The following is a 21233-nucleotide window of genomic DNA, read 5'->3' on the forward strand; positions in this document are numbered from 1 at the left end:
AATCATAATTTCAAAACTGAAAAGAACTTTCTTTTCCAAAATGGAATTTTTTCGAGATAAAAACAAACTAAAATTCCGCATTAGAAAGTTCTTGAAACTCAAAAATCATAATTTCAAAAATCGAAAAGAACTTTCTTTTTCCAAAATCAAATTTATTGAGATAAAAACAAATTAAGATACAATGACCCTACATAGAGTTGATTCGACTTCGCTAGATTGTGAGGAACCAGTTTGTATCTGTTTTATCTCATTTGAGCTATACATTCTGAAACAAGATGATCATAGGATGCGGCTCATAGCTTTCAAATACCAGATTGTTGTGCATCAGAAACTGAATTTTACACAAAACAAGCGCAAACTAGAGAACATTTCACGTAATATATCTAGAAGATTATGTTGAATTTAATACTAGAGGGATAGTTGTATTTATTATTTACGGAGAGATATTCTTCGGAGGCGCCATATATTTACCTATTTATTTTATTAATTTACTAAAAATATATTTATTTAAAAAAAATAAAAAAACACTCCCTCCGGACTCGCTCAACACTCCGCATAAATACCATATATTTTTCTCCTTCTCTAGTAAAAAACAGAAAAATAGAAAACTAAATCATTTTTCTTTTTCTTTTTCTTTTTTCTTTATTTTCCGAATAAACAAACAAAGCTTATTACATTGCACTCCTAATCCAGAATATCAGTTTGGTTTCATTTCAATGTGAAATATCTGAACCGTTTTGTTTTCGTTTGATCACACTATCAACAAATCAATCTCTCTTATTAATCGGGGCCGGAATGGAATTCGGCGACGGCGGGGGGCAGGACAACGATTTTCAGAGCCGGCGAGGCTATAACCAGAGGCCCAAAGACTCCGCCGGCGGCGGTTACAACCAACCCGGCCGGGGCCGTCCGGCCAACGAGCCTCTGGGCCGGACCGAGTCGAACCGGACACTGCTGGACATCATACGCGAGGAGGGCGGCAGCCAGAAGGACAGCAGAAAGACGTGGCGCCATTTCAAGGACAAGCTCCGCCGCCGCAACAGCGGCGGCCGAGGATCCACGTGGACATCCACCGTCACCGTCCCAACCTCCGACATCCCCCTCAACAACAACAACCGGATGATCGCCCGCCACCCATCAACCCGGATCAACTCGGGTCTCGAATCCGACCCGATGGATCAGCCCAACATCTCCGCCGTACCCGATGCCCGGATCCCGAGCCTGAACCGGAACCCTAGCCGAGCGATCGAGCGGGCGAGCGGGAGATTCGACCCGTCGGGTCCTTCGACGATGAAGAGGCTTCACAGGGAAGAAAAATACGACCACGAGGACGATGGCGACGACGATGAAGAGGCGGAGGATGAGGACGACGGAGAGGAGGAAAGCAGCGGCGGGGAGGAGGGGAAGAAGGATTCCTACGAGGAGGATGAAGGGGAGGAACGGCCGGTGAGGATGTCGTTGATGTCGTTACTGGCGGAGACGGACGACGATCAGATGGGGCTGGGGTATATGATGGATGAGGAAGACGACGACGACGATGACGACGACAATGACGGGTGCGGGGCCGGTGGGGCGGGGTATAACAACTGCTGCGTATGCATGGTGAGGCATAAAGGGACGGCGTTTGTGCCGTGCGGACACTCGTTCTGCCGGCTGTGCTCGAGGGAGCTGTGGGTGGAGAGAGGGAATTGCCCGCTCTGCAATAATTATATCTTGGAAATTCTTGATATCTTCTGATTTTCATTTTTTGCTCATTCTTTTTTTTTTTTTTTTTCTTCATAGTTTAGTTTTTGAATATTTATTACTTGATCCCATCATCATGCATTAGAAGATGAATGGGAGCAAAACATTGCATGCTGCAATTAGGTTTAATAAGTAGTGTTTGTGTTTGGAAGTGTATGTGTATCCCAACAATGTTTGTGCTTGTATTACATAAAATGTCTCCAAAAAAATCCGTTTTGATTTTGTTTTCATTGATTCCCAAAACAAAATTATACTTATTACACTTCTCAAAAATAATTTTCTCAAAACAATCTCAAAAGTTTCTCTCTCTTTCAGAAATGATGTGACTGCTATACAGTAAAAAATGTCTTCACTAAAAAACAAATAAATATCACTTCATCTTTCAATTTTTTTTCTTCTAAAATACTTTTTTCTAACACTTTTAAACATGATGTGACTGCTACAGTGTATTTTGTCTCGTTCCAAAATATAAACAAACATTACTTTCATTCTCAAATTCTTCCCCCAAAACACATTTCCCCAAAATGAAATCAAAATAAGTTCCAAAACGCTTCCAAACATTGCCCGAGTTATTTTCAGATATCAAAATTTGATCGAAAGTAGGAATTTTCAAAAGAGTGGTATATAATTCCAATTGTAATAAAAGCATTGGGAATATAGTAATTCGAAACATATGATATCACCATGAAGATGAGGGTTTCAAAATCGAAAAATTTCAAAACAAGATTATTGAAATTCGAAAATTATCTTCCGACTAGTACACTAACATTTGTTGCAATGGATGATTATCCAATTTCAACAAACATGCTTTGGTCGAGATTGTTGAGACTAGTCCCGTATTAAAATATAAAACGGTTTCTTTTTTGTGGATGTTTATATGATCATATAATTGACTAGATACCCTTTATTTGGAGTCTATCTCTCTCTAATTTCACATTTCTCTCCCTATATTTAATCTCTCATCTCTCATGTGTCTCTCTCTTTCTTTCTGAATTTTTTTTCTTTCCTTTCAAATTCTAATTTTTTTGGGTTAAAGAAATGTTATACAAAAGAAAAAAAAATGGAGCTTTACATTATAAGATGAATTATAAGATGATTTCTTCGTATAACAGTTAAAAACAAAAACATAGTTTGCTCGTTGCTTGCAAAAAAGTGAGCCTTTTGCTTCTCTCTCTGTATTTATCTGTAGTAAGTTTATAATTTGTGCTTGCCTTTTCTAACAGATTTTTCTTAAACAAACAACAAAAAGAAAAATTGGAACGGCAAAATCAAATTACTGCATTAAATAGAAACTACAAATTACAATTTTTGCATAGACAAAGTATTTTTTATAGTTTTGTTGTTGTTTTTTTGCATTTTAGTGATATGTGTTATTTTTTTGTTTTCATTTTTATTATTATTTTCATTTACATGACGCATATCATATCTTTATTTTAGTATTTGTAATTAGATGATGCTAGTTTTTTTAATTTCTCCATTTTTCTGTCTATATTTAATGAAATCATATACAGTATATTATTTTCAGTTTGTTGTTTGCACTTGGCGGAGTACGTAATTTATTATCTAACCTCTCCATTAACATAGATGAAAGTTCCGTTTGCCACTACTATGAAAAAAATGTGATGCAAGAACGATAACCACTTATATAGTTTCCCTACCCTCGAAGCAAAGATGACTTAATTAGAGGCACATTAGCATCACACAATTATGTCATTTAATTTGATTTCACTAATTCAATAAATTAATTAATTAATCCCCAAACTATATTCTGCAAAACAATTATTTCACTTTCATACACTTTGAATATATGTCACAAAATCCTTCCCAAAAAAAATTTTTTAAAAAATCGTGCATGATGCAATTAATTAGTTATGGGTGCATGATAGCATGAATGTATGGACAAGTTCAATTAGCGTATAGATAAGTACTTCCAAACTGATAATTATCACACCACACTTGCCACCTTTAATTTTTTTTCCTTCGCCAAACACACCATTAAATAAGATGTGATCTCTCTCTCCCTCTCCATCTCTCTCTACATATATCATAATAATTAATTATTAAATTATTTTGAAATGAATTATTACGGTTTGCGTTTCTTCGCAGTTCTTTTGGCGGTATTTGGAGTGGTGATGATTAGTGGTGTCGAAAGCGGTGATGTAGCTTTCGACACTAACTACAACGTTGTCTGGGGAGATTACAAACATGCTTCGGTACTCAAGCATGGAAGACAAGCTCGGCTTTCTTTGGACGCACAATCTGGTTAATTAGTTCTCGATATTAATTATATTCATTAATTACTATATCGTATAATTTGTTTATTCAGCGCGCTGCTTGATTCATATGCTGCAGAAATTTAGTACATAAATTCTCACTTGCATGCATATATATATATATTGAATTTAATTTTGATATATATATATATATATATATATATATATATATGTAGGGGCTGGCTTTGTATCCAAGCAACAATATGGATCAGGGTTCTTTAATATGAGGATCAAGCTTGCTGGCAGGAACACCGCCGGAGTTGTTACAGCTTTCTATGTATGTATATATATATATATATATATATATATATATATATATATATATATATATATATATATTTGCACTTCTTAAATTAAATAAGTATTAATTCTTGACATAATATTTTTTTTATTATATATTTTTAAGTTTATTCAATTCATTCATTAATTGACTTGAAACTTAATGAATATGAGATTTGCATATAAAATTCAAAGCAGTTGAAATCGAGCGTCGTTAGCGCCGTCTCCGAATGTGATATATAAATATATAACTACTAATTTAGTCTTAATCTATTTATTTTTTGTTTTAATTGAAATACTTAAGTTTACATTTTGCAGCTGGCTTCGAGTGGTAATTATGGGCACGACGAGCTAGATTTCGAGTTCTTGGGGGATAAAGAAGGCAAACCGATAAGATTGCAAACAAACGTGTTTGCGAACGGGAAAGGAAATAGAGAGCAAAAAGTTGTTCTTTGGTTTGATCCAGCTGCAGATTATCACGATTACAAAATCCTATGGAACCATCGTCTTATTGCGTAAGATCAATATCTCTTTTCTCGTAACAATCATCATTAAAAAAAAAAAAAGACCTAATTATCTCGTACAATATCGTTGGTCGCGCGGTAAATTCAAATCTTTTTACTATTTCATGTAATATTTGGAAACAAAAAGTCAATAATTTATTGGAAATTAAAATCGGACAGTAAATTGTAATCTCATATATAATTTTAATTCAGATAAAAACAACGGAAAAATTGAAATACGTAAATAAAAAAATAAAATTCCGAAATGAGAAATTTTCTAATCGAGATTGACAAAATTCAGTAACCCTGAGGACAGGGGCGGACCCAATAAGAGACTGGGGGTGGCCCCCGCCCCTCTAGAAAAAAAAATTTAACATTTTTTTTTGTTATATATTTTTTTAATTTAATTTAGTATTTATCTATCAGTTTATAGACTTTCGCCCTACAAAGTTTATTTTTATGCAATTTTAGTCCGGAAAAAAAAAAAAACTTTTGTTATTTTCTTAAATCACCCCCGAAAAAATTATGGGTTCGCCCTTGCCTAACAATACATAACATAATGGTGGTTTATTGTATGTCAGATTCTATGTGGACGATATCCCGATAAGAGTGTTCAGGAACAACAAGAAAATAGGTGTCGAGTACCCGACGCAAGCAATGCAGATACACGTGAGCATATGGAACGGAGATAGCTGGGCAACCGACGGCGGGAGGACAAAGATTAACTGGACATATGCACCTTTCACCGCCCATTTTCAGAGTTTTAACGTCGACGGCTGCCCGTCGACTAACGGCCGTCGCAAATGCAATTCAGCATCTTCGTATTGGTGGAATCAGAGGAAATATTGGAATTTTAACAGAACTATGAGAAGAAAATATCAGATTGTGAGAGATAAATTTATGAATTATGATTATTGTAACGATACCACTAGGCACCCTACTACTCCCCCTGAGTGTGCACCTAATCAATTTAAGAATTAGACATTAATATATAATATATTATGATTATTATTATTATTATTATTATTATTATTATTATTATTATTATTATTATTATTATTATTATTATTATTATTATTATTATTATTATTATTATTATTATTATTATTATTATTATTATTATTATTATTATTATTATTATTATTATTATTATTATTTTTATTATTATTATTATTATTATTATTATTATTATTATTATTATTATTATTATTATTATTATTATTATTATTATTATTATTATTATTATTATTATTATTATTATTATTATTATTATTATTATTATTATTATTATTATTATTATTATTATTATTATTATTATGTTTTTATTATTATTATTATTATTATTATTATTATTATTATTATTATTATTATTATTATTATTATTATTATTATTATTATTATTATTATTATTATTATTATTATTATTATTATTATGTTTATTATTATTATTATTATTGTTTTTGCTATTATTTATTATTGGGTAGCTTTTATTTGTTGTACTTTTTGTGTTTTTTAAATTATCAGCACTTTTAATAATATGTGTTCAATTAATTCTAATTTATATGTTACTTATAATTCTACAAAATAATTATTTTTATTTAACACGGCTTGATTCGAATTTTGAACTTTTTATTGTGTATAGTTTTCCTCCACATTCGCACCGTATGAACTATCATACAATAAGATATTTGACTAACTATTAAAAATAAAACAAAATATATATCATATAACAAAAATTAATATTTTAATTTAGAGTCAAACCATCCGTTCAAAATAAATCTAAATTCAAGTTTCAAAGTTGAATTATTATGTAGGACAAAAATAATAATTTTAGAAATATTAGTGTCGATTTTGTTACGTTTGCTAATATAATTAAATGTTTTTTATTTGTGCATGTGATGTTGTAAAAATTGTTGATTTTGATTGGGAGAACAATAAAATTTATCCGAAGCAAATTTTATTTCTTGCCTTAATTAAAAAAAATAAAATAAAAAGAACACACAATTGTTATATAAACAAATGCTGAAATTTGCACAAATCACCCTAATGTGCTGAAAATCATACAAATCACTCCAAATTAGGCTGAAAATCGCACAAATCACCCCTAACGTGCTGAAAATATCGTTAAATGATCCCTAAAATAAATATTGTAAATATCGAATCGTATCGCAATTTTTTTAACAAGGTTTTGTACTCTCTCTCTCTCTAGTACGTCTCCACTTATCGATGATCTCCTCCCTATATCTCCTTCTCCATTTTATCTAATCTTAGCTTTAAATCCCAAGGCGCTGCATAAGCCGTTGCAATCTTGTGCCGTCACGTTAGGGCTCGCCGACTTCGTTGCTCGCCGGAGAAAAAAGGGAAGATATAATATCAAAAGCAACATGAAACCTGACCTTCTCTTTCCCTTCTTGGATCGGACCGCCGTTTTGAAGCTTCTTTCTGATGTGTATGGGAATGGTTTGCAATTTTCCGGTGCCGGGAATATTCCGTGGGTTAGCTATTATTTAACCGCCCTTTGTGTGAGAATTGGGTGGGCTAATCAATAAAATTTGGATGGGCTAAATAGATATATAGTATAAGGGGGAATTGTAAATTGAGGGTGAGCTTGAGTCCGCCCTTGCTTAAGGGTGAACTCGCCTCTGACCTCATTCAATGCAGTGGCAGAGCCAACATAGGTCAGATGGGGCCATCGGCCCCCAACAGTTCTCTAATCCCTATTATTTTTATGTAAGGATCTAAAAAAGTCGTGTATGATTAGCATTATCGGCCCATCTTATACTTTTTGTAATGCATTCGCCCCCGGCCACAAACTTAAAATCTTGATTCCGCTAGGGAACCAACGCATATATGAAAATGAAACCCCTATAGCATGAGGTAAGAAAGTTATAAACCACTTGTAGTTTCCATAGCCTTGAAGCAAAAATGACTTATAGCTAGACACGTGCATTAACTAAGATCACACAATGACATTTGGTTGCACTAATTCAATAATTAAACTTCCAGCTTATGCAATTAGTTATGGGTATTGATTGCGTGCATGGACGATATCAAGTTTAATTAGCGTATAGATAAGTACTTCCAAGCCACAATTATTGCCACCTTTCTTTCTCTGCCAAACAACCCCTTAAAATAAGATGCATGTGATCAATATATAGATATGTATAACATGATCAGTTTACGTTAACTAGAACACTAGCTACTACAAGTTAAATGAGTTTTAGGGTTTCTTTATTGAATATTCAAATGAATTATTGTCGTTTGCGTTTTGTCGCAGTTCTTTTGGTATTTGGAGTTCATGTGGATGGTGCTGATAACGGAGATGTGGCTTTCGACGCAAGCTACAAAATTGTTTGGGGAAACGACCATTTTTCGTTACTCGATCAAGGAAGAGAAGCTCAGCTTTCTTTGGACATTAATTCTGGTTATAATTAATTCTAGATATTAATTTTATTTATACTTTTTTAATTATACGTTGCTGTTTGATTTATATGCTGAAGAAACTTAGTACGTTATTTTCATTTGCATGCATATATATAATATTAATGCAACACGTGTGTAATTGTACGAAATGATTTAATTGTAAATTATCTATATATGTATTGAAATATTTAATTAAGTTTATGTGTAGGGGCTGGCTTTGGATCCAAGCTACAATATGAATCAGGGTTCTTTAATATGAGGATCAAGCTTGCTAACAAAAACACCGCCGGAGTTGTTACAGCTTTCTATGTATGTGTGTGTCAGTGTGTATGTGTGTGTGTGTATATATATATATATATATATAGTCTTAACCTAAAATATTGGAATACATACTTAAGTTTACATTTTGCAGCTCGCTTCAAGTGGTAATAGCCACGACGAGCTAGATTTCGAGTTCTTGGGGAATAAAGAAGGCAAACCGATCATATTGCAAACGAACGTGTTTGCGAATGGGAAAGGAGATAGAGAGCAAAGAGTTCTTCTTTGGTTCGACCCATCGGCAGATTTCCACACTTACAAAATCCTATGGAACCGTCACCTCATAGCGTAAGAACATATATTTTCTCGTAATAATCATTATCGTCAAAAAAAATGACCTAATTATCAAATCTCTTACTCAAGATTATATTTTACATAATTATCATTTTTTTTGACATTAATTAAAATCAGATAATAAATAATAATCCTATACATAATTTCAATTTAGATAAAAAAAAAATTCGAAAATTCCGATAATCCAAAATGAGAAACTTTCAAACCTTAATTAACGGAATTCAGGAAATTCTATATATTCCAATTTCCACTCTTGAAACCCTTAATTTAATTCAGATTCTACGTGGACGATATCCCAATAAGAGTGTTCAAGAACAACACGAAGATCGGGGTTATGTACCCAACGAAAGCAATGGAAGTACACGTCAGCATATTTAACGGAGACGACTGGGCGACAGACGGCGGGCAGACAAAGATTAACTGGACTTCTTCACCTTTCACTGCCCGTTTTCAGGGTTTTAACGTTGACGGATGCCCGTTATCTCAATTACCCTCGACAAATAGTCGTCGTAACAATTGCCATGCCTCTAAATATTGGTGGAATAAAAGAAAATATTGGAATTTAGATAGAAATCAGATAAAGGAATATCAGAATGTGAGAGAAAAATATATGAATTATGATTATTGTACTGATAAGGCTAGGTACCCTGTTACTCCCCCTGAGTGTGTGTCTAATCAATATATTAATATATAATATATTATTATTATTATTATTATAAATAAATTGATAAATTTAAATTGTCTACAGGGTTACAATTATGTTTAATTTTATAATTTCTGTAAATTAATTCTAAGTTGAATGTTTTTCTTATGTTTCTACAAACTTTTATTTGATTGTAAGTTGATGTAAACGAATAAATTTAATTCGATTTTAAGGTGGTGTTTGCAAATGATTATTAAAAGCAAAAGTTAGTGATTGTGATTTAAGTTAGTTTTAAGTGCTTATTTCTAAAAGTTGGGGGTGCTTGCAAATATTTCGAAAAATGAACTAAAATTGAAAAAGTAGGGTTATGGGTGCTTTTAAAAAAATAGCTTAAAACAGATTATTTTAAGAGAAGCAAAAGCAAAAGTTGATTTTGCAAACAACTAAAAACAGATTATGAGCAAAAAAAACCGCATAATCACTTTCAAAAAGCATTTGCAAACACCACCTAAATTAGATGTCTTATTTAAACACTTAAGAACATAATAAACGATCGTGAGTTATTTATCGAAATTTGCTCAATTCGTTGTCCACATGAGATAGTTAGTGAATTAGTAGGTGTGTTTGTTCGGTACGCATCGAACCGTGCCGGATTTCGGTAAATTAAAAATTTCCTTTCAAACTTGGTACTGTTTACTGAACAAAACTATTGGGTTTGGTACCCTTTTTTTATCGGATTAATTCGATTTTTTTTTTCTGTTTCGAACCAGTAAAACCAAAAATATATTTTAATATTTAAAAAAATGTAACAAAATATATTTAAACTCATTAATTCTTGAATTTGACATTCAAATTTCAATAATCGATCCTAACAAAAGTGATTATCAATAGAAGCTAATATGCAAATATTGAAAAACGTTATCAATCTGAAAGTATTTTATAATTTGATATAATCTTAACGAATAAAAAAAAATATTATTAAATATTTCGGTATTCAATACGGTATGATATACAACATCAACACCGTATACAATACCAACTACTGGAATTCCAAAAAATATTCACTGAATACCGATCATAATTTTCGATTATGTATTTGGCATGTATAATTCGTTCGATTTGTTGGCCAAGTGAACACATCTAAGTGAGTATTCGTTCGATTTGTTGGCCGAGTGAACACATCTAAGTGAATGTATCGATATTCAATATATTTGCTCATCTTTTGTGCAAATTAGACATTTGCAGTTTTGCACAGTTCCAACAACAACAACAATAATAATAATAATAATAATAATAATAATAATAATAATAATAATAATAATAATAATACCAAAAAGAAAAAGGAGAAAAGCCCAGATCCAGAAGGGGCACAGACCCGACCCGTTCATCCTCCATTATTTTTCACGGTTAATAGATATTTAATTGTTCAAGGTTAAATTATAAATTCAGGAATTCTGAATGCCCAATTTACAGTTCTTCTCTACCTCCATAAAATCTTCAACCTTTCGCAATTTGTGCAGATAACAGTTGCTGGATTTAGGGTTAGGGTTTTTCGGAGCACCAAGTTTGTCGGTTCAGTAGCCACACGATGTACGCTGATCGGGAGGAGGCTCAGGCTAATAGGTCAATTAGAGAGCGCCTTGACGGCGATTCCGCCGCCGATTCCAGTCGCCGGAGGCCTATCGCTGGCAAGAGGTCAACTTCATTCTCTCATATATGCGTTTTCCTTTGTATCTGTAAAGGGTGATATAAAACCCTTCTAATTTTCTCTCCGAGGCTACTTTGCTCTTTTGGTTCTTATATTCACATGTTTTTTTTTTTTTGTTGCTTGATTCGTTAGTTAATGACAGCAAATTTTGAGTTTGGGAATGTTATTTACAAGGGAATGTTATTTACCAATTTAATTGAAAGATGTAATGCTTGTTTCTTGCTGGGGTTGGTAAAAAAATCAAAAATTGTGGTAAAGCTCATGTTTTTTTTAGATATTCATGATTTCTGATACAACTGCATATTCTTTTATCTGGTGATTTGGGATTGAGGTAAGGGGATATTAGGCTGTGTGATAATATTCCCTCTAGTTTTGCATTGTAGAGGGTGTGTTAAGTGTGGGTGTGTTAAGTGTAAGTGTAACCGAAAATCGTAGTTTGTTCTTCCTGAGAAAAAAAAGGGTGCAGTTGATTTTACCAAATTCGCTTTTTTTTTTCTTCTTCCATGCAGACAGAGGGAAGGCGATCAGAAATGGGAGCATGATCTTTTTGAGAAAAGTGGACCTCAAAGCTCAAGTATGCACCCTCTCATCTCAAGTAGAGTTGTATTAATAATATTTCGTGCTTTTGGTAGTAGTACGATATTCGTTCTGCTGAGGTGTTGTTTGACTTTGTACTCTGCTCTGGATAGATCGCAGAGTTGGAACAGATGATCTAAGGCTGAAGCTTCAAAGGAAGAATATCGAGCAACCTACAAGAGTTATGAGGGGATCTGTTTCTGGTGGTGGAAGGGATCTACGTGAAAAGCTCTCCGGTACACCGTACTCTCGCCCTATTGAGTCTCAGGCTCGACCCTTGAGGCCAAAGCCTGCACCTGAAGCCATAAAACCTCTTAGGGATATTGTCATGGCTGAAGAGCCTGATCGACAGACAAAGAAGATTGCTAGCACTGTAACCAGGAAAAAGACTCAACAGAAGGTAAGGAAACCGCCATTTGCTTCATTGCTGATAGATTACGTTTTCGTTCTCTTTCTTTTCTCTCAATTCCTTTTTCACTGTGGGTGTGGAAAAATGTGATAATCCCCATTTAATGTTTAAGAACAATGTGATAATACCATTCTTAGCAATGTTTCTGATCTATTGATGCTTATGCAGGTTGAGACTGTGGATAGTTTCCTTCAGTCCCTGGGTCTCGAGAAATACTCAATTACATTTCAGGCGGAAGAAGTATGCTCTTTTACCCTTTAAGTTTACTTTTTGTAAGGAACTATTTTCCTGAATTTTACAAATATTAATATGCTGCAAAATGTCAGGTTGATATGGCAGCCCTAGTACACATGGCTGATGAAGATCTTAAAGCCTTGGGAGTACCAATGGTGAGTGTTGCTCTATTAGGCCCTTTACATGTTAGCTTTCTCAAGTAATTTTTCTTCTTTTGGTTGTTTAGTCAACAAAAGAGGGTTTATATGAAAAGGAAAGGAAGAGTGCTATGAAGTTTCATAGAATTACTTCCTTTTTCCTTGAAGGATTAATATATAACTTCTTAGCAATTTATCTCTGGTCCGGGTTATTTCACGACAGCCATGTTACCACAAGTTATTATTTAGGATCTTTTGTTTCCCGCTGAAGCTAAAAGTCTGCAAGTGGTTTAACTTGCTAAGAGATAGGTGCCTCACAGAATAAATAAGAAAAGTCACGTAAAGAATGCATATATTTAAGAAAATTCTATAAACTCTGAATGAACCGAATTCTTTGAGCTGCCTAGATTTAAGAAAATTACTTTTTAGATGTCCTTGTTTGATTATTTTGTTTGTTATCTTAAACAGTTATAATTTCTGTTCCCTAATTTGTTATAGACCTATCTATTCCTTCTTTTGAGAACACTTATTATGGCAAGGTCATAAGCCACCATCCCTGTCTCAGCAATTCCTTATAAGATAGCAATATAACTTATAAGGAACTAATATATGCAATATGATCAATTTGAAGTAATATATGCATATCTTACCGTCTCATCGAAATCAAGATCAAGAAAACAAATAGGGGCTCACCTTCAGCTTGAATGTAGCATGAAGTTTGTTTTTCAGTGACTTAAACATCGGTTGCCCTTTAGTGAAATACAAATGATGACATAGAAATGCCTAAAATACTTCAGAACGATCAGGTCTTTAACGACCAGAATCTTTTGAAGATGCTGCATTTATAGCTGGTTCTTTGCTGGCGAAGTGAAATGGAAGAAGTGGCTAATACGTCATGCCGGTTAAACATGTGGTGGTTATTGCTACTATTCTTTAATGTCACATTTCCTCTGGATGTTGAAAAATACATTATTCGAACTGGATTAGGGTGAGAGTCTTATATAGGATAGTAGGCTTTGTTTTCAAAGGGAAGGTGTTAAATCTGAAGCTTGTGATTTGGGGTTTGAAGTGTAATTAAAACATCATTTAGCAGATACCTGTTTAGAAAGTATCCAATCTATATCCTATTTAATGCATGCTGCTGGAGCTAGGCTCATTTAATGCAAGAGCTCTTTAGGTGTGAACTTGCCTTGCCTAGCTGAACCGACTTTGGAGATTCGCCAAGAAAATCGTAACTACAAGATATCTTACAGTTCACCAACTCCGCAGAAAGTCTCGCCTGAAGCGATATAGAGCTGGAATAACGATGACCGTTCTTACCTTTAACTTCTTAATGCAACTTGTATTTGCAATAGTCCTCGCCCGATTCCGCCTATCATTAATACTTGATATTGGAAGATCTTTCGACCACCCCACTTCTTGCCTTAACCTCTAGCATTTATCGTTTCCTTATTCTCCTCTCGCTATCGTCATTAATATCCGTAAAAGTCGGAGGCTTGATTTCTTTGGCCCATATTGCCGTTGTGTCCCAAGCACCTTTTTTTTTTCTTTCTTTTTGGCTTCATAACCTACATGATTAATTCCAGCTTCCAGGAGATGTTGTTTCTCTTAGATTGATTTTTTTTTTAAAGTATGTCCATTCTGTTTCTGTAATAGATTTTCTTATTGCATTGTAATGATGCAGTTTGGTTTACTAGCTAGTTATCTTGACTTGATGAGTTTGAACAAGTTGATTTTAACTTGTTTAACTCTCGTTATAATGAAAAATGGTATTATGGGTGTGCAAAGTAATGGACTGATGGTTCCGTTACTATTATATCGTAGTAAAAGTCTAAATGGTAATAAATAGGGCCAAATACGTCTTTGTCTGTTCGTACTTACAAGATTTGTAAGATTCAAATTATATATCGTAATTTAGATACAGTAAAATAGCAAATAGATGCTGGATAAGGAATTGCTGCTGAGCTGCATCACATTTACATATACTGCGTTTCTTCTTTTAATACTTGCTACATTTCAACGATGATTTAAATAATGACATCCAGAGCCCTGTTTGTTAATTAGAACTTAATCCTGATCGCTGGTCCGTCTATTTCTGTCACTCTCCATTAATGCAATCTTCATGGTTTCAGGGTCCAAGGAAGAAGATTCTTCTGGCACTGGAATCAAAAGTCTGATAATCGAGGGGAGTAGTCCATTTCGGACCGTTACACCACCAGGCTTAATTTTGCGTTGTACAAGTTTTCTCATATAGCATTTCTGTGGTAGACCGAAATTAGCCTTTCAATGAGCTTGTTGTTGTAATTGAACACAGATCATTGATTTTCGAAGCACGTTAGGACCTCAACTGGTGAATTTGATGCTTTATTTGTTCAACTTAATTGCTTAGTCCTTTGATATTGACCGCCCATTTGTAATTTGAATTATTTTCCTTCGTCTACCGTTATCTGCCAGATTAATCGCAACAGGTTCACTGTATCGGTCCATATTGATAAGCACTGTATTTTATTGCTTATGTATAGTAATTTTTATTGGTTAGTCTTAAAAAGAAGTACAACAAAATCACTTACTGAATCATGAGACCAGTAACTGCTTTATAATTTTAACATAACATTCAAGTCTCTGCAAAGCAACAAAAGCATAAATCAAATAAAATATACACTAAGATCTCTATTTTAAAAATACAAAAAAAAAAAAAAAGAAAAACATTCGGATTTCGAGAAGTGGCAAAGGGGACTACGGACTATACTATTGGCCCTATGCTGGTTCGAACATTGCATGTAATAGTTGACTGTTTTCTGTGTGAAGTTTGTTTTGCAACCGCGGTACGGGTTGAGTATTACATCTTTTTGGCTTTCCATGTACTGTATTTTCTGCTTTCCAGCTTGTACCTTTTCCATTCTCTGATGGCAGCCAAAACTACGTGCAGTGAAACCGGCAAAAAGAAGGGCTGTTGAAAAACAAGAGAAACGGAGAATTAGAGCCAATCCAAGTCCGGGAGTACATGAATTGCACGTTCGGATATCTAATACAATCTCACACATTCGGGTAAGGGGAACATGAAAGAATGGACTAACAAGAGAAGAGTAGCCTACAAAACTGAAAGCATACACAGCCTAATGTTCGTAGTTAGATCAGTTGATTTCTAGAGGATTGATACTTCGGTATAAGGAATAAATATTTAGGGAGTGCAGTGCTCCACGACAACAGTTGGTTCTAGAGGAGCTTAAAGTTTAGAGATTTGAATTTCTCTTTCATTTAAAAATAAGGTAAAGTGCTCCACAACAACAATAGGTTCTACAAGGTTCTTTTGGTGCTTAGGTACGTGTGCCACCGTAATATCAGTTAAAGCAGTTAGAGGATTACCTCATGAAAGCAATGGGTTTCTAGAACACTGCATATGAAGATTTTAGCAAAATATTGAACATAAAATTGCACTAATATTCCTATCATTCGACCAATCAATCAAAATACTCGGGAACCATTTCTTGTCCTGATCTTCAAATGATGTCAGAAATTGAAATATAGAAACCGTGTCAAGGAACTAACCGAATAGACAGCAAAGCAGTGCTCAAACGAGTAGTAGCTAACAGACATCATGGATGGGTGATAAAACGCATCCTCCGCAAAGGACCTAGCATGTCTAGAGAACACTGGCAAATGATAATAGTATGCTATATGTTAGCATATTTCTGCAGTGAAAGAAAGATAACATATTCCCGAGTCGCACTTTAACCATAAGTATGTTACTTACCGGCAGAAGCATCATACATCCCGTAAGACACATTGCTTACAGCTAATTTTGCGGCTTCGAGAGAATACTTCACCTGCTCGATGATGTCGAAAGGACAATTATTATATCGATTTATTTTCCTCCTCAAGCATCAATATTAATTAATAACTAATCTGTCAGGAAGCAGTATAATCAACAAGCCAAAGCAGATTCCCAAGTTATGAGAAAGACATGAAATTTGAGATGGCTCGTTACACAAAGTACACTGAGGTAATGTGAAACCGAATCATGGAGGAATACATAGAAGAGAGCTCCACGCTGATTGCGTTTCATAGTTAACTTTTATATCAGGCAAAGTACAAATATTTATAAGAATCTGAAGTAGAGGTTCATTTTTTTATTTGGAGTGGAAATTGAGATGAAAAGAAGTCATTCATGGCAGGCTAAGAAGGAATACTTACTTGTTTTCCTATTTCATCCTTAATAATCATTCTTGGAAGTGATTGGACCTGTATGAAGATATTGGTTATAGCCAAGGACATAAATAACATCATAAATAAATTAAAGTTGAAGACATACCAGTCGGGAAAGCGATCCAAGAGTTGTCGTACACTGGAGAAGATTAAAACATGTGTGTTGTCGTGACAAGAAATCCAGTTCCCTTAAAAGAAGCAAAAATTACATGCCATCAGTTTCCAGGTAGACAATGTATTCCAGGTCACAATTTGACATCAAGCACAGAGGTTTATCTAAAAAGACATGATGTTACAATTCAATAAACCAGAAGTCCAAATTAAGGAGTCCATATGCGATGGGTTTCTACACACCTGTACTTTTAATAGAAGCATAAGTAAAAGGGTGCATTCTTAATGGCATTAGAAAAATATAATGATTCTTCTTTTAGAAGATGTAAGCATGCATTGGCATTCAGGAACCAGCAAATTATCTCATTCACAACATTAGGGTTTTCTATTGCCATGTTAAGTATCACCCAGCCTATCGTCTCACCATTCTGAGAAGCCTCTTTCACTAGTCAGTAGTCGTACAGTGCCTGATGCATCAGCAAAGTGGTTTTTCGAATTCAGGCCAAAGAGTTGCCGCAACTGCCCTATGAAGATCTCAAAAGTTTTCGTCAAGCCCTGTTTCCACAATGAGTACATTAAGTTCAAGGCAAAGGCTTCTTGATTAATATAGGAGCTTAGCTGAAAGTTTAAAGTAAGATAAGATGGGCAAATAGTCATTCACATTGACTTATCAATATCTACTGATTATTGGCAAAAACATGAAATGAGGAAGACAAGCAAGGATAAATAACGCTTTTTTGTGAAATAGAACAAGCAAATTTTAATTCATATTGTAAATAATTTTTAGCGAAGCTAATCATGGTTAAAGATTCTATACTTATTTAACTTAATCCTGTCAAAAAAAAATAATTCCCGCATCCTACATGAATTCTGAGTATCAAGAATTTAGTTGTTTGCGTTTTTCATGGCCAAACTTTCGCCCACTACATGATCAAACACATCGTATGAACCATTGTGACATTTTACCAAATGTATTGGGCACTAAGAGCATATCAAGAATCAAGTTGTAGGATACAAATGAACCTACTTATTAACTTTGGAGTTAAACTAAAAGCGAGAAAGCAAACATTCTAATCGTAGTAATTTTTTCTATCACTAGCAATGATAACTGACCTCAGAAGGAATCTTATGTCTAGCACGAGTATCCGTTTTGGAATCTTTGAAACAAGCTGAAGGGTTCCAGACTGCAACACTTCCCCACATCTAAAAGGTGAAATGAAATGAAACAAGTTAGATTGTTATGGGGCGTAACACAGTAAAGAAACCATGATCTTAAAGAATGCAACTCACTGGAGATATAAAACCATTTGTCTTCGAAATTTCTCCATTTGGGAGTTGCAATAGAAGTGGACACTCTTCCGCAGATGGAACATATCTGGGGTGATGAGAAAATCAAATGGGAAGACAATTTCTACAGCATTAGTATTGCTGGCAAATCAGATCAACTACAAGCAGATGCCAATGCATATGACTTCTGCTGGAGCTTTTGGCTTCACAAACTATATTATGATGTCATACTTCAAGATACTGTTTACTTTTATATTACTAAGAAAAGGGGTCCGGGGGTGTTGGGACTGACTTCAAGATTTCAATGTACAATTAAATTAGCAGCAGAAATTTTATACAACTAAGGATGAAAAGCCATAAATGAGTTAAAGATTATACACCACAAAATGGAGGATCTTTGAACGCCCTCCAGCTGCAACTGATGTATCCAGATGCCACTCATTTGAGTTAACCTATAAACCCAGACAAATAAGAAATTTCAAGCGACATCGAAAGTCATTTTGATGACAAGTACCAAAGTAGTTAACTTATTTGAACCTTCCAAATGCAGAATACAAATAAAAATTGCACTGATAATGACTGATGTGAACTGATAATTAGCAGAGATATGCTCTTAGCAGAGGAGCTAGTCAGAATACAACAGTTAATTCAGAAGAATGAATGATAAATTAAATATTGAACTGCTTTATTGCCTTGAGCCGTCTATTTTACATCAATTTTTAATTATTACAATTTAAATTCCACTCTGTTAGCAGCAGGTTCTTTAAGAACTTTTGTTCCGTATGAAAAATAGTACAACTTGTTTCATTGGCAGGTATTAATCGTAGAGGAAATTAAAACCAATCATACTATAAATGAAAAAAAGGCAAGAAGTTGACTTTCTCAATCATTAGAAGCTAAAAAGAATAAAACGTTTATGCACCCGCACACATATACCGACACAAATTCCTCATACAGTGATGCTTAAAACATGCAGATAAGTTAACTGCATAAAAGAAACTGAACATTCTCATAAAGATGTGATTTTTTGCCTACATTTTACATAGTTTTCCCTCACATGAAGTTTTTGAGTAAGAGAAAGTGCAGAGAGAGCTTACAAAGAAAGGAAGATCTTTCGTAGTGTAAATATAGCTGTCCAGCTTGTCATCCCAATACGAAAATGAAGACTTTGGGGTGTGGTATAAAACCTATGCATTCATCAGTAACGGTTTACAATTTTAATCACAAATGACTTAGGATTTCAACAGGTACACATGTAAACTAAAAGAACGTCCCACGGGCTTTTCCTTAAAATACTAAATAGAGAAAAATGGATTGAGAATGACCTGACTCTCCACTCTAATATCCGCTAGAGGTTTCAGAGCCTCAACTATTGGGCTCAAGATGTTATCATCTATCTCTTGGAATTCCCTACACAACAAAATAATTTAGATTAACATTTTTTAGTAGAGAAATATAGCAGCGGGATGAAACATATGCTATAATATTTTTAATTTATTATTATGCTCTACTCCCAAATGATTCAGAGGATACTATGTGAATGAACATATTAAGTGATCATCCCAGGCTTCATAAACGATTAAAATAAATCTAGTAAACAACTAGACACGGTAAATCGGGAATCAGCTAAAAACTATATCCTAATTAAGAAAGATAGACATATTTCCTCATACGACTTTTCTAATTTCACCAAAAACTTTACTGAAGAAATGGCACGACAGAAATTTCGTACCAGTCATAAGTCCAATCGCGTGGATTTGCATTAAGCAAATTGAATGAAAGCACAATCCTCCCATCTGATCCAACTGGCATAAACTCCCCACGAATCGATCCTTCTTCTTTTCCACCATTCACAAACGTTTTCACGAAAACCTCAGCCACCTTCTCCACCGCCTCCTCCTCTGAAAGATTACCTATAATCCACGCATGCCTATACTTCCCAACAACCGCACTCACATGCTTCTCTTCCTCCCTCCTCACCACAATCACCGAATAAACCTTTCCACCATTAGTAGAGCTACCATGATCATCCAACAATGACTTCAAATAGTCATCAAACAACTCATCACCATCGTCCCTCGAAGCCTCGTACTTGTTCATCAGCCCATTCAGAGCTCCACACTTCCAGTTAAAATCATCGTCGGTGCGAAAACAATCGGAACCGGATTCTAGGGCAACGGAAACAGTCGAATTGTAAATACAAGCACCGCAAGACGGGGAATCCTTTTCGGCAAGCTTTCGCATATGAGATTCGATCAAAACCGACAATTCATTAGCAGTTGATGAAGTTCTGCCGAAATCAACAAAAACCACTCGAAATCTGCAAGGGAACTGCATAGGATTCAACTCAACCGCGGCCGATAAATCATCTATTTCCCGGAACGGCAACGGTGATCTGTAAATTTCTACTGATTTCCACAAAAATGGAAGACCTGCAATTGCAAAGAAAACGCACAAAAAATATAATTCAACTGTGCAAAAAAGACTTGCAATTGTAAATTTCTACTGATTTTTTTTTTTTTTTTTAACCTAAGAGGAAAGAGAGGAGAACAGTGAGAGTAAGAGCGAAGCGCTTCAATCCTGGTTTGGTTTCGCGCATTGTTTCCGAATCGAATTCCGCTTCCGTCTTCTGGATTTCGGCGGCGGAAGTTGACGGAGCTTCGGAGATTTCTGCCATCGCCGGCGGAATTGGAGTGTTGGCCGCGTCCATTTTCTCTCTCCTCAGAGTGAGAAAATTAAAATCAATTCATTCATTATTATTCGGTTTCTTTTTCAATTATTCAAAATTTCATTTGTTCAAATGAAAAAAATGTGTTGTTTGGATTTATCTACTCTTATATTTTATATATTTTCATATTAATTGCTACCAGCATTTCTTCTATGCACCAGAAAATAATTTTAAAATTGAAAAACATTAATTATTTATGTACATTACAATAACAATTGCAAAAGGAAAATTTCTACTCATATTGTAATCTTTTGTTTAATTATTATTTTTTATTAATATAATACAAATATGAGCAATAATATTAAAAAGTAAAAAAACTCAAAATTAAATTTCTCTAATTTTAGAAAATATTTTATCTATA

The 21233-nt window shown here is 34.3% G+C and overlaps 5 protein-coding genes across 5 annotated transcripts; 4 read left to right on the forward strand and 1 right to left on the reverse strand.

The window, feature by feature from the left end:
- Window positions 1-606: 606 nt before the first annotated feature.
- Window positions 607-1938, forward strand: LOC105954398 (uncharacterized). Its single transcript, XM_012978067.2, has one exon. It carries the CDS (start codon window positions 796-798, stop codon window positions 1735-1737), a length of 942 nt encoding a protein of 313 aa, XP_012833521.2. The 5' UTR covers window positions 607-795; the 3' UTR covers window positions 1738-1938.
- A 1821-nt stretch (window positions 1939-3759) lies between these two features.
- Window positions 3760-5812, forward strand: LOC105954415 (putative xyloglucan endotransglucosylase/hydrolase protein 1). The gene is made up of 4 exons (XM_012978084.2): window positions 3760-4005; window positions 4193-4293; window positions 4614-4810; window positions 5380-5812. Exons 1-4 carry the CDS (start codon window positions 3819-3821, stop codon window positions 5777-5779), a joined length of 885 nt encoding a protein of 294 aa, XP_012833538.2. The 5' UTR covers window positions 3760-3818; the 3' UTR covers window positions 5780-5812.
- A 2232-nt stretch (window positions 5813-8044) lies between these two features.
- LOC105954414 (putative xyloglucan endotransglucosylase/hydrolase protein 1) lies at window positions 8045-9587 on the forward strand. Its single transcript, XM_012978083.2, has 4 exons — window positions 8045-8222; window positions 8430-8530; window positions 8634-8827; window positions 9110-9587. Exons 1-4 carry the CDS (start codon window positions 8045-8047, stop codon window positions 9525-9527), a joined length of 891 nt encoding a protein of 296 aa, XP_012833537.2. The 3' UTR covers window positions 9528-9587.
- A 1266-nt stretch (window positions 9588-10853) lies between these two features.
- LOC105954417 (uncharacterized) lies at window positions 10854-15035 on the forward strand. The gene is made up of 6 exons (XM_012978086.2): window positions 10854-11171; window positions 11694-11758; window positions 11874-12160; window positions 12338-12409; window positions 12496-12558; window positions 14673-15035. The coding sequence occupies exons 1-6, from the start codon at window positions 11065-11067 to the stop codon at window positions 14715-14717; spliced, it is 639 nt and encodes a 212-aa protein (XP_012833540.2). The 5' UTR covers window positions 10854-11064; the 3' UTR covers window positions 14718-15035.
- Window positions 15036-15106: 71 nt separating this feature from the next.
- LOC105954416 (GPI transamidase component PIG-S-like protein) lies at window positions 15107-21109 on the reverse strand. Its single transcript, XM_012978085.2, has 13 exons — window positions 20674-21109; window positions 19877-20576; window positions 19470-19554; window positions 19242-19331; window positions 18523-18596; window positions 18148-18232; window positions 17971-18060; window positions 17282-17412; window positions 16853-16934; window positions 16735-16782; window positions 16295-16367; window positions 16090-16193; window positions 15107-15490 (listed from the first exon to the last, which is right to left on the reverse strand). Exons 1-13 carry the CDS (start codon window positions 20852-20854, stop codon window positions 15380-15382), a joined length of 1854 nt encoding a protein of 617 aa, XP_012833539.2. The 5' UTR covers window positions 20855-21109; the 3' UTR covers window positions 15107-15379.
- Window positions 21110-21233: the final 124 nt, after the last annotated feature.

The sequence above is a fragment of the Erythranthe guttata genome, chromosome 14, assembly GCF_056151865.1.
Source record: "Erythranthe guttata isolate IM_541 chromosome 14, IM_541, whole genome shotgun sequence".
Taxonomy (NCBI): Eukaryota; Viridiplantae; Streptophyta; class Magnoliopsida; order Lamiales; family Phrymaceae; genus Erythranthe; species Erythranthe guttata.

Coding starts and splice junctions, on each gene's coding strand:
- LOC105954414 (XM_012978083.2), top strand. CDS start 8,045: ATGAATTATTGTCGTTTGCGTTTTGTCGCAGTTCTTTTGGTATTTGGA. Junction 8,223..8,429: donor TTCTTTGGACATTAATTCTG/GTTATAATTAAT, acceptor GTTTATGTGTAG/GGGCTGGCTTTGGATCCAAG. Junction 8,531..8,633: donor GAGTTGTTACAGCTTTCTAT/GTATGTGTGTGT, acceptor TACATTTTGCAG/CTCGCTTCAAGTGGTAATAG.
- LOC105954417 (XM_012978086.2), top strand. CDS start 11,065: ATGTACGCTGATCGGGAGGAGGCTCAGGCTAATAGGTCAATTAGAGAG. Junction 12,161..12,337: donor GGAAAAAGACTCAACAGAAG/GTAAGGAAACCG, acceptor ATGCTTATGCAG/GTTGAGACTGTGGATAGTTT. Junction 12,410..12,495: donor TTACATTTCAGGCGGAAGAA/GTATGCTCTTTT, acceptor GCAAAATGTCAG/GTTGATATGGCAGCCCTAGT.
- LOC105954415 (XM_012978084.2), top strand. CDS start 3,819: ATGAATTATTACGGTTTGCGTTTCTTCGCAGTTCTTTTGGCGGTATTT. Junction 4,294..4,613: donor GAGTTGTTACAGCTTTCTAT/GTATGTATATAT, acceptor TACATTTTGCAG/CTGGCTTCGAGTGGTAATTA. Junction 4,811..5,379: donor TGGAACCATCGTCTTATTGC/GTAAGATCAATA, acceptor ATTGTATGTCAG/ATTCTATGTGGACGATATCC.
- LOC105954398 (XM_012978067.2), top strand. CDS start 796: ATGGAATTCGGCGACGGCGGGGGGCAGGACAACGATTTTCAGAGCCGG.
- LOC105954416 (XM_012978085.2), bottom strand. CDS start 20,854: ATGGACGCGGCCAACACTCCAATTCCGCCGGCGATGGCAGAAATCTCC. Junction 18,061..18,147: donor CAAATGGTTTTATATCTCCA/GTGAGTTGCATT, acceptor TTCACCTTTTAG/ATGTGGGGAAGTGTTGCAGT. Junction 16,935..17,281: donor GAAAGAGGCTTCTCAGAATG/GTGAGACGATAG, acceptor GCTTCTTTTAAG/GGAACTGGATTTCTTGTCAC.